General features: G+C 43.5%; 1 protein-coding gene across 1 annotated transcript; it reads left to right on the top strand.

The window, feature by feature from the left end:
- Window positions 1-236: 236 nt before the first annotated feature.
- Window positions 237-2911, top strand: LOC145800541 (uncharacterized). The gene is made up of 7 exons (XM_082890233.1): window positions 237-539; window positions 687-911; window positions 1020-1503; window positions 1740-1874; window positions 2151-2375; window positions 2645-2793; window positions 2843-2911. The coding sequence occupies exons 1-7, from the start codon at window positions 237-239 to the stop codon at window positions 2909-2911; spliced, it is 1590 nt and encodes a 529-aa protein (XP_082746359.1).
- Window positions 2912-13035: the final 10124 nt, after the last annotated feature.

Here is a 13035-nt window from a genome sequence, read left to right as displayed (position 1 = left end):
GGCTTGTCCATCAGCTTCCACATCAGCCGACCTTGGCTTTCGCCTCAGCCGTATCCTATTGGTTTTCGATCGGCTTCTCTCTGTCGTTTTCCCTATTTTTCAGCCGCTGACATCAGCCCTACTCCACCACTGCCTCGCTACTAGCATCATCATAGCCACAGTGTTGACATATGTCCTACCTGTCCCTAAGGTTTTTTAGCCTTCTAAATCTGTTGGTGACCCCCGTTTTGGTATTTATGGATCGTACAGAGAACATCCAATCTATTTCTGTTATCCTTGATGGGTCTAATTATGTTAGTTGGGCTCAAGCTCTCTCTAGTTTCATTAAGGGTAAACGCCTTTGGCGGATTATTACAGGTGCTCTTCACAAACCCAACCAGAACGAGGATGATACAGACTCTGCATTCAATGATCGTCTTGGCGAATGGGAAAGTAAGAATTATCAAATTATTACATGGTTCTGGGCTACCTCCGTTCCTTCCATCCACCTTCAATTTGGACGCTTTCAGGATAATGACTCCCTTGCCTATCCTGCCAAAGCAATTTGGGATTTCTTGAAGGAACGTTATCAAACCACTAGACATGCTTATCAGTATTAATTATTGCAGACTCTTTATCACATAAGCCAGGCACCCAGTCAGTCTCTCAATGACTTCCTCTCCCAAATATCGTATATTTGGGACTAGTTCGCTCTTTCTGACCCTCCATGGGTCCATTCTGATGATGCCCAACTATTTATTGCTTATCGGAATCATCAGCGACTATTACAGTTTCTTATGGCTCTTACTTTTGATTTCGTGCGTGCTTCTTTGCTTCATCGTTTTCCCTTGCCCACTTTAGAGCAAGCCATTACTGAGCTCCTATCCGAGGAGACTCGTTTTGGGAGTCTCAGATCTCAAGCCATGGATTCTGTTCTTACTACGCCATCTTCTCAAAGTTCCTTATCTTCACAGCCAATCATATGCAGTTGTTATCGCAACCGCAGCCTGCTAACCAATCATTCTTTTGTTCACTGCTAGGTTCAAGACTGCTTGACTTGTCACAAGACTACTCCGGGCCATCTCCAAAGCAATTGTCCTCAAGCTCCCTCCACTACTTCATCTAAGAAGGAGGCTTCTCGTTCTGGGTCTCAGTCCAAATCTGGCCACGGTTCCCGCTCTACTGCTGTTGCCTCTGAGGGTTCTTCTACTCCTTCCTTGTCTATGGATGATGTTGAGTCCATTATCCACCAGGTGCTCAACAAATCTGGTACTCCTCCCTCTACTGCTCTTTCAATAACCTCAGGTAACTCTTTATGGTATTTTGATTCCACATGCTGTAATCACATGACTTCTGACTCCACTCTCTTTTCTTCTTTGTCATCATCCTCTTCTGCTCCCACTATACACACTGCTGATGGTTCTCATATGCTTGTTAGTCATATTGGCCAAATCTCCACTTCTGCTGTGTCTTTTTCTGATGTTTACCATATTCCTTCTCTTAAAATGAACCTTATCTCTATTAGTTAGTTATGTGAACTTGGTCTAACTATTACCTTCTCTGCTAATGGTTGTTTGGTGCATGACCCTTAGACGAGACAGATCCTTGGGATAGGCCGTAAGCATGGACGTCTGTTTGAGTTTCTCCATCTTCGTAGTCCGCACAAATCATCTACTGTTGCTGCTGCATCTACTATGTCTTCTTTCATCTTTGGCGTTGTCGCTTAGGACATGTCTCTTTTAGTCGTTTAAAAATTTTAGTATCTAGTGGTCAGTTGGGTTGTGTCCGTCTTGAAGATGTTGATTGTTTATCTTGTCAAATTGCTAAACAACCTGCCTTACCTTTTAATAAAAGTAATTCTATTTCTACTGCTCCTTTTGATCTTGTGCATTCAGGTATTTGGGGACCTTCCCCCACACCTACCATGGGGGGGGGGGAGTCCAGATATTTTGTGATTTTTGTTGATGATTTTTCTCGCTATACTTGGCTTTTTCTTCTGAAAAATTGCTCTGAACTTAAACAGATTTACTATGATTTCTCTACTATGGTCCGCACTCAGTTTTCTCGTACTATTAAGCTTTTTCGTTCTAATAATGCTAAAGAGTACTTGGATTCTGATTTTCTTTCTTTTCTTTGGGCTCATGGTACTCTCTCTCATTGATCTTGTGCAGGCACTTCCCAACAAAATGGCCGAGCTGAAAGAAAGCACCGTCGTATTCTCGACACTACTCGGGCTCTTCTCCTCTCTTCTTCTTGTCCTAAAAAATTTTGGGGGGAAGCTGCCCTCATTGCCATCCACACCATTAATTGCGTCCCTACACCTGTAATAGCTGACGCTACTCCTTACGAGCGCTTGTATGGTTCTCCTCCCGATTATACCACTCTTAAAGTTTTTGGTTCTGCTTGTTTTGTTCTCCTTTAGCCTCATGAACACACTAAACTAGAACCTCATTCTCGTCTTTGTTGTTTTCTAGAGTATGGTATAGAACATAAAGGGTATCGTTGTTGGGATCCTATCTCCAAGCGTCTTCGTATTTCCCGTCATGTGGTCTTCTGGGAACACAAAATGTTCCTGCTCTTTCCAAGTTTCACTTACCACAGTCCACCCACTCACCGGTCTTCACTGATATTTCTATAGATCTATTTTCTAATGACTTTAATGTAGATTCTAGCCCCATGCTTCCACAGTCGCCTACGCCTATCGTCCATCCTGAGGATCCTGTGTCTGCTGATGGCCCTACGCCTTCTCCAGATTCGGTGGAGGTACCTACTTCCATTGAGGTTCCTCCTCTACCTAAGCGTCATTCTACACGGGTAAGGTAACCTTCTGTTCTTCTCCATGATTATATTGTTGGTTCCACAGCTTTTTGCTCTCATGAACCTACTTCTTATCGAGAAGCTTCTTCTGACCCTCTTTGGCAACAAGCTATGACTGATGAACTGCAGGCTTTCGATCAAACTCATACGTTGGATGTGGTTGATCTTCCTCCTGGAAAGCGTACTGTTAGTTGCAAATGGGTTTACAGGATCAAAACTCATTCTAATGGTTCTATTGAGCGTTACAAAGCTCGCCTTGTCACCCAGGGATTTAGTCAAGAATATGGGATTGACTATGAGGAAACATTTGCTCCTATTGCCCGTCTTACTTCAGTTCGCAGCTTACTTGCCGTTGCTGCTACTCGCCACTGGAGTCTTTATCAGATGGATGTCAAGAATGCATTTCTCAATGGTGATCTCACTGAGGAAGTTTATATGCAACCCCCTCCTGGTTCTTCTGTTCCATCAAACAAGGTTTGCAAACTCCGCCGTACTTTGTATGGTTGGAAACAAGCTCCACATGCCTAGTTTGCCAAGTTCAGCTCTACCATTCGTGACTTTGGTTTTTCTTCCAGTGCTTATGATTCTGCCTTGTTTATCCGTAAGACAGAGCGCGGTACTATTCTTTTTCTTCTCTATGTGGATGATATGATTATCACTGGAGATGACAGAGTGGGTATTTCTAATCTCAAACAGTTTCTCAATCGCCAGTTTGAGATGAAAGATTTGGGTTCACTTAGCTACTTCCTTGGCTTGGAAATTTCTCAAGATTCCTCTGGTTATTTTCTTACCCAAGGCAAGTATATTTCTGATCTTTGGGCTCGTGCTAGCCTTACCGATTGCAAGACTGTCACTACTCCAGATGATCCTCAGACTCGTTTTACACCTCTTGACGGCCCCCTATTGTCTGATGCTACTTTTTATCGTCAGCTAGTTAGTAGTCTTGTCTATCTCACAGTTACTCATCCCGATATTGCTTATGTTGTTCACATTGTCAGTCAATTTATGACTGCTCCTCACTCTCCACACTATGCTGCTCTGGTTCACATTTTGCGCTATCTCAAAGGAACTCTGTTTCATGGTCTTCACTGTTCCCCTCACTCTTCTCTACAGTTGCATGCCTTTTTTGATGCCGATTGGACAGGGGATCCTACTGATCGTCGTTCCACTACTGGGTTCTGTTTCTTCTTGGGCAACACTCTCATTTCCTGGTGTAGCAAGAAGCAAACCCTTGTTGCTCGTTCTAGTACCAAGGCTGAGTATCGTGCTCTTGCTAACACTACTCAGGAGCTTGTGTGGCTTCGTTGGCATCTTTTTGACATGGGTGTTTCTCATTCTGTCGCCACTAATCTTTATTGTGACAATTAAAGTACTATTCAGATCGCACATAACGATGTCTTCTGTAACGCCCTCAAAATAATAACATTAAAAACCATCAACTTAGACATGCATTGGTATAAAAAATAAATATTCTTCTATTCATCAGAGTAGTTCTTTACAAAAGCATTACATGTTAACAACAAAAGCAAATGCCCTACGGGCTTACAGCTTTCCAAGTAAACACTTGGTTACAAAAGGAAGAGTACTAACTCAATACATATTAAGCCCTAGGTTTGAATTTACATGTAATACATCAAAAGAAAGCAAATAACGAAGCAGTCTGTCTGCCTCTAACCTCTCAAATTATGTCCTTGGAGGTGGCATGCTACCTGTACCTGAAAATGATGTCGCATAAAGGGTGAGCCACAGCCCAGTAGAAATACACTGAACCAGCCTTGAACAATGACTAAAAGATTAGCAGTTGATAGATGGTCAACACAGATACATCCACATATATTACGTTTCGATTTCATGACATTAAGTCCATGTTACATTTCATTTCCCATGTCTTTTCCAACTTTGAGTTTGAAAACGAGGCTCAACACCTAGCCAAATAACTTAATGAGATTTAGACTCATCTTTAAAAACACTTTCAAAATTCATGAGGGATACACATTTTTATGCTGTATCGATAACACATAAACCATTCTCACACTTTGAGAAAGATATACATTTCGGTGCTGTATCAACATAACATAGAATCACTTCTATACTTTACAATTGATAACGATATACATTTTAGTGCTATATCAAATCAATTCAAACACTTTCATAATCAACACTTGATACACATTGTAGTGCTGTATCAATGTCACACAAAATCCGGTTTAGAGGTCCATCCCCTGTCTTCCCCTAAACCGTGGAGTACATCCCCTATCTCCTCCCACACAACACATGTATATAAACATAGATCATATACAATCAATCAATACATAGAATTAATGTATTATTCCAGTTGCTATATTCAATAGCATACTCAATCGATTAGTTTTAGTTTGCCTAATCATCATGCAGTGTCTACAACAATCAAGACTATCCTCCACCTATAGCCCAAAGCAGTTATTTCTATACTGAAAATAAATGCACCAAATGGATATATAATCAACATTTCAACTAGGTGAGCGATGAACGAATCAAACTACACCCTTTAATCCCATACACATCCAATACCAACATTCTTAATTTAATTCTTCTTTTCTTCAAATTAATTATACCAATTAATTTATCAATGTAATTAGAGCATTTCCCATAATTAACATCACAACCCTAAGGTTCCATTTTCATCAATAAACCAATATTGATCTCATTTCTCTATGCCAAACATGCATATAAGTTTATATAAACAAAACCTCAACTTTTGTAAAATTACACAAAGGCCCAAAGTTTCTCGAAATTACTCAACAACCCCCAACTCATCAAAATGCTAAAATTCAAAGACAAAACTCATGAGAAGGAGTAAGATATCCCTACCTCGAAGTTAGAGCTCAAACGGGGAAGTTGAAGAAAACCAAAATGCTCCAAACTCAAAGATCCACAGATCAAAATGAAGCCCTCGACGATCCACACACGTTTTACAAAGGCCGGAGGATAGTGAGACACTCTAACTAGATCAAAACCTAGAGAGAAGGGAGTTTCTAGAGAGGGGAGCTCTCAAAATATCTTTTTAGAAAGTAAGAGAGAGAGAGAATGTAAAAAAGTGATTTTAAAATGCCCAGCTGCCAACTGATATACGACATTCCCGCTCGAGCGGAAAACACAACGCTCGAGCGTCAAGAACAAAAAACTAGGTACGCTCGAGCGCAAGAAGGCCCGCTCGAGCGCCAAGACACAAGAGTAAAGTACATCCGCTCGAGCGCGAAAACCAGTCCGCTCGAGCGTAGATTTCCCCCTCCCAGAACTTACACCAAAAAGTACTACCCGCTCGAGCGCCAGAGTACCCGCTCGAGCGCTACCGCTCGAGCGTAAAAATCTCACCTGCAGAAATTTTGCAGGGACACAAAAGTACTGGGAGTGTGCAATCTCCGCTCGAGCGCAACAAGGCCCGCTCGAGCAGAACGACCAAAATCCTGGCAACAAGATTTCAGACCAAGGTTCAACCCACCTGTTCGAAACATGCCCAACACATCCTAAAACTCAAACAAATGGAATTAAAGGATGACAACAAGATAGATACAACTACCAACTCCACGGAACCGAGTCCGGAATACAACAGAACAGTAAAGGGACAACCGGGATCGCTATAACCTCCCCCCTTAAAGAATTTCGTCCCCGAAATTAAATACAAGTTTTTTTTTTTTTTAAAAAAACAAGATTTTCTCAATTCCCAACATTATCACAATGCAAATTTTAACAACTCGACCCATTTCCGGTCATCTCATCTCTTTTCAAGAGGCAGTTTACAACATTTTCCACAACATGCATTATAGTTATGCATTTCTTGAAATTCCACAAATTTCAATACTACATTCCACAATTCTATATCATATTCAGTATTCATGATATATTTCCAATTCTACAATACATCCAACATATGCAATGTTACATTAAACTTCCATTTTGAGGCAAGTTTCAAAATACTTCCATTAACCAAAACATTCATAATGTTTTACAACTTAAGACATATATAATGCTCTTAAAGTTCAATAATATTACAAAATTACCAAAGCATGGTTACACATCAACAAACAAGTCCGGATATTTCTCACGGACTTCCAACTCACGTTCCCAAGTGGCTTCCTCCACTCCATGATGTTTTCACAAAACCTTTACCAAGGGAATGGTCTTGCCTCGCAAGACTTGATCCCTCCTATCCAAGACCCAAACCGGTCTCTCCTCATACGAGGCATCCTCATCTACCTCCAAGTCGGTCCAATCTAACACACGGGACGGATCCGGCTCATACTTCTGAAGCATACTCACATGAAACACGTCATACACTCCGGACAACTGCGGTGGTAAAGCTAAACGATAAGCGACCTCCCCAATCCTCTCAAGGACCTCAAAGGGACCGATAAACCGAGGGGATAACTTCCCACTCTTCCCAAACCTTATCAAACCTCGCCTAGGTGATATTTTTAAGAAGACATGATCACCTACCTCAAACGCCAAAGGCCTCTTCCTACGGTCGGCATTACTCTTTTGGCGACTCTAGGCTGTAACAAGCCTCCTATGGATAAGCTCAACTTTCTCCGTCGTCTCCCTAACCAACTCTGGACCCAACAAAGGTGCATCACCCACCTCGGCCGAACACACTGGAGACCTACACGGTCGGCCATACAAGGCCTCAAACGGTGCATACCGATGCTAGACTGAAAACTGTTGTTGTAGGCAAACTCCACCAATGGCAAGTGCCTCTCCCACGTCCCACTAAAGTCAAAGACACAACCTCGAAGCATATCCTCAAGGATCTGAATAGCACGCTCGGACTGCCCGTCAGTCTGAGGATGATAAACCGTACTAAAGGTCAACTTAGTGTCCAAGGCACTCTGTAAACTCTGCCACAACTTAGCAGTAAAACGAGGATCTCTATCTGAGACGATCGTCACTGGGACCCCGTGCAATCTCACTATGTCCCGAATATACAAGTCGGCGAGATGATCTATCGAATCTCTCACGCACATAGGAATAAAGTGCGCCAACTTAGTCAGCCGGTCTACAACCACCCAAATGGCATCACTACCCCGCTGAGTCCTTGGAAGACCTACAACGAAGTCCATAGTGACATGCTCCCACTTCCACTCGACAATAGGCAAGGGTTGCAACAAACCCGCTGGCCTCTGATGCTCGGCCTTTACTTGCTGGCAAGTAAGGCACTTCGATACGAAAACAGCCACATCTCTCTTCATACCCCGCCACCAAAACTGGCGACCCAAATCCCAATACATCTTAGTGCCTCCCGGATGCACCGCACGGCGTGAATGATGGAACTCTCGGAGTACTTCCTCTCGGCAAGACTCCGACACAAACAAACGGTCTCAGTATCTCATACTCTGGTCGGGAAACACCGTCAAACCCTTCTCAACTTTCCCACTGGAGATCTTCTCTCGGAAGGACTCTACCTGAAGGTCACCTCTCTGTGCCTCTAATACTCGGGTCACAAGTGTAGGCTGCGCAACAACAGAGAACAAGGCCGCAGCCTCAACAGATTCGCCCAGAAGCAAATCAAACTCACCAAGTGCACCCAACATCTCCCATTCCCGGATGGCTATACAAGCTACATCACTAATGGATTTCCTACTAAGGGCATCGGCCACAACATTGGCCTTTCCCGGGTGATAGTGCAACTCAAAATCATAGTCCTCAATAAACTCTATCCATCTCCTCTGCCTCAAATTCACGTCCCTCTGTGTAAACAGATACTTCAAATTCTTGTGGTCCGAGAACACCTCGAACCTCTCATCATAAAGGTAGTGCCTCCAAATCTTCAAGGCGAAGATCATTGCTGCGAACTCTAGGTCGTGTGTAGGGTAATTCTTATCGTGTATTTTCAACTGACGTGAGCCATAAGCTACCACTTTCCCCTCTTGCATCAACACACAACCCAAACCCTCTCATGAGGCATCACAATAAATCGCATAACCCAACCCTTTCTCCGGAATAATCAAAACCGGAGCGGTGGTCAATCTAACTTTCAACTCCTGGAACGACTTTTCGCAAGTCTCACTCCACACAAACTTGACCCCTTTTCGCGTCAATCTAGTCAACGGCGAAGCTAGCCTGGAGAAATCTTTCACAAACCGACAGTAATACCCAGTTAATCCCAGAAAACTGCGAATCTCAAACACACTCTTAGGCTGTGCCCAATCTTGCACTGTCTCTACCTTGGATGTATCAACAGACACCCCTTCCTCGGATACCACATGGCCTAAGAATTTGACCTCTCCTAGCCAGAACTCGCACTTCTCAAACTTGGCATACAACCTATGGGCTCTAAGCAACTCAAGCACCACTCTCAAGTGTTCCTCGTGCTCCTTCTCAGAAGGTGAATAGATAAGAATGTCGTCCACGAAAACGACTACAAACCGATCCAAGAATTCTCGGAAGATCCGGTTCATCAAATCCATAAAGACTGCCGATGCATTGGTGAGCCCAAACGGCATCACCAGAAACTCATAATGGCCATACCGCGTATGGAATGCCGTCTTAGGAATATCCTCCTCCCTGACCCTCAATTAGTGGTAACCCGATCTCAAGTCTATCTTAGAGAAACAACGGGAACCCTTCAACTGGTCAAACAGATCATCTATACGGGGCATAAGGTACTTATTCTTGATCGTAGCCCGATTCAACTTCCGGTAGTCTATACACAGTCTCAAGGCACCATCTTTCTTTTTAGCAAAGAGTGCCGGTGCTCCCTATGGAGAAACACTAGGGCGAACAAAACCCTTATATAGCAATTCCTGGTGCTGAATCTTCAACTCACTCAACTCGGCTGGGGCAAAACGATAAGGTGCCATAGAAATCGGCGCTGTGCCGGGCACTAAATCAATAGAGAACTCTATCTCTCGGTGAGGTGGCAAACTAACGAGATCCTCGGGAAAAACATCCGAATACTCACAAACCACCCTCGGCAATACAATCTGGGTCTCATCACACTCACCACTCATAAAGCTAGCAAGTAGACCACTAAGCTTATTCCACCCTCGCAGATCATACATCGGTGGCAACACACTACCAACCCGATCCCCTAAGAAATGGAAACACTCCCCGCTCAAGGTACAAACTGTGACCCTCTGGCGGTAGCAATCAATAATAGCCTGGTATGACGATAGCCAATCCATACCCAAAATAACATCAAAACCCTTCATGGGCATGACAACAAAAGGAAAAGGAAGCCTATGGTCGGCGACCTCTATATCACAACCTCTAACACCTTGTTTCAAGATCAATTCACCACCAACAGGCAATACTACACATATAGGAGATACTAACTGTGCCAACTCCAATTCCAAAACAGATGCAAATGCAGCAGATACAAAAGAATGAGATGCACCCGTATCAATCAATACACTAGCAACCGAGTTGCAAAACAGAAAGGTACCTCTCACTACTGATGGAGCCGGTACTAGGTCCTGCGCGATAACAACATACACGCGCCCTGTAGGCCCCTGATCCAACTACTGACCCCTCGGAGCAAACGACTGCTGCACTGACTGGGACGACGAAGCTCCCGGATTGGCCCTTGAGGCCTGCACAGACTGAGTTGGCTGAAATCCCTGCGTCTGCCTAGAACCAGACACGCCCAAAGTGGCACTCAACTGTGGGCAAAACCTCTTCAGGTGCCCAGGCTGACCACACTGATAACAAGACAAGGGCTGGGCCTTGCCCTGACTGTGGCCCTGAGGTCTAGCTGAAGATGAAGCAGCTCTCTGACCTCCTCCCCTCTGTGGGCAAACTGAAGCCTTGTGGCCCAACTGACCACACTTGTAACAGGTGAAATCTCCCTGATTACCTCTCCCCGAGCCTGCACTCGGCACCGGAAAGGTCGATCTAACAACACCACCCTGAGACTGCTGAGGTTTAGCACCCCTCTGTCTCCTGCCATCACCCTGACCATCTTGGCTCCTCTTGAAGTCTCTCTGTCCCTCCTCTTCCTGCATCATGATTTCCATATGGGCTGCAGCGTCAACCAAGTGCCCATAGTCTCGGATCATTGAACCTCCAACCCTCATCTTGAGGCCGCGCCTCAACCTCTTCTCGAACTCAATACAGCGGTGTTCCTCAGACGCCACAAGTTCAGGTGCGAACCTGGACAAGCTAGTGAAAGCAGCCTCATACTCGGCTACTGAAGAACTCAACTGCAAAAGCTGACAGAATTGGTCTCTCAGCTTCTCCCTGACTGCTGGAGATAAATACTTCTCCTGAAAAGCCTCCACAAAAGCCTCCCACGTGCCAGCAATACGGCCCCTCGTGTATTTCCACCACTGACCCGCACCCTCTTTAAGTTGGAAGGATGCCAAGGTCACTTTCAACGCTTCGTCCTCGATGCCAAGCATCTCGAACATCTTACTCATTTGCTCTAACCACTCGTTAGCCTTTAGTGGCTCCTTCGGATCCCCAATAAACTCGTCCGGGTTAGACCGGAAGAACTTCCTTTTCAAGAAGGAAGGCCCTGCCTCAACAACCTGGGCCTGAACTGGAGCCTGAACTGGATTCTCAGCTCGAAAAATACCCATAGACTCCCTCAAAGCATTGGCTATCCCTCGGGCTAAAACGCCCATAGCCTCTTGACCTGCTGGCTCGGCCACATTGGCCTAGCCAACCCCCTCCTACTGTGCCGGAATATCATCCGGTAAAGGCATCTCCTGCCTACCACGTTTGCCACGTCTACCACGTCCTCGTCATGACATCCTAATAAAGGTAACGAAGAACGTTAGCACATTCATAAATGTGCCAAAACTAAACACTCGCGTCCTAATACATGGACAACTGTAATTCACTCCACGTAAGCACATAAACACATAAGCACTTACGAATTTCATTTCTGGATAATGATAGTCCCGAGGCGTTACTAGAGTTCCGGTTAGAAACAGCGTTGATCAAGTGCTTTTCTAACAAGACTCACAGAAACCCAAGGATCCAATCAACGTCCTAGAAACTAAATCCCATACCCATGTAGTCACATAAACATGTTATCAAATAAACACATAATGTCACACATAAGTCTCTAACAAGCGAGACAAACCCAATGTGATACTAATCACTTCCTACGTACCCAAAGTATTTGAACCCGGTACGCTCTGATTCCAAGTTGTAACGCCCTCAAAATAATAACATTAAAACCCATCAACTTAGACATGCATTGATACAAAGAAACCAACCATCTTTCCATTAATCTAAGTAGTTCTTACAAAAGTATTACATGTTAACAACAAAAGCAAATGCCCTACGGGCTTACAGCTTTCCAAGTTAACACTTGGTTACAAAAGGAAGAGTACTAACTCAATACATATTAAGCCCCAGGCTTGAATTTACATGTAATACATCAAAAAAAAGCAAATAACGAAGCAGTCTGTCTGCCTCTAGCCTCCCAAGCTATGTCCTTGGAGATGGCATGCTACCTGTACCTGAAAATGATGTCCCATAAAGGGTGACCCACAGCCCAGTAAAAATACACTAAACCAGCCATGAACAATGACTAAAAGATTAGCAGTTGATAGATGGTCAACACAGATACATCCACATATATTACGTTTTGGTTTCATGACATTAAGTCCATGTTACATTTCATTTCCCATGTCTTTTCCAACTTTGAGTTTGAAAACAAGGCTCAACACCTAGCCGCCAAATAACTTAATGAGATTTAGACTCATCTTTAAAAACACTTTCAAAATTCATGAGGGATACACATTTTTATGCTGTATCGATAACACATAAACCATTCTCACACTTTGAGAAAGATAGACATTTTGGTGCTGTATCAACATAACATAGAATCACTTCTATACTTTACAATTGATAACGATATACATTTTAGTGCTATATCAAATCAATTCAAACACTTCCATAATCAACACTTGATACACATTGTAGTGCTGTATCAATGTCACACAAAATCCGGTTTAGAGGTCCATCCCCTATCTTCCCCTAAACCGTGGAGTACGTCCCCTATCTCCTCCCACACAACACATGTATATAAACATAGATCATATACAATCAATCAATACATAGAATTAATGTATTATTCCAGTTGCTATATTCAATAGCATACTCAATTGATTAGTTTTAGTTTGCCTAATCATCATGCAGTGTCTACAACAATCAAGATTATCCTCCACCGATAGCCCAAAATAGTTATTTCTATACTGAAAATAAATGCACCAAATGGATATATAATCAACATTTCAACTAGGTGAGCGA

The sequence above is a fragment of the Camellia sinensis genome, chromosome 10 (genome assembly GCF_055761805.1).
Source record: "Camellia sinensis isolate YWXY chromosome 10, ASM5576180v1, whole genome shotgun sequence".
NCBI lineage: Eukaryota > Viridiplantae > Streptophyta > Magnoliopsida > Ericales > Theaceae > Camellia > Camellia sinensis.
Note: the sequence above shows the minus strand (reverse complement) of the source record. Positions and strands in the feature narration are given on the sequence as shown.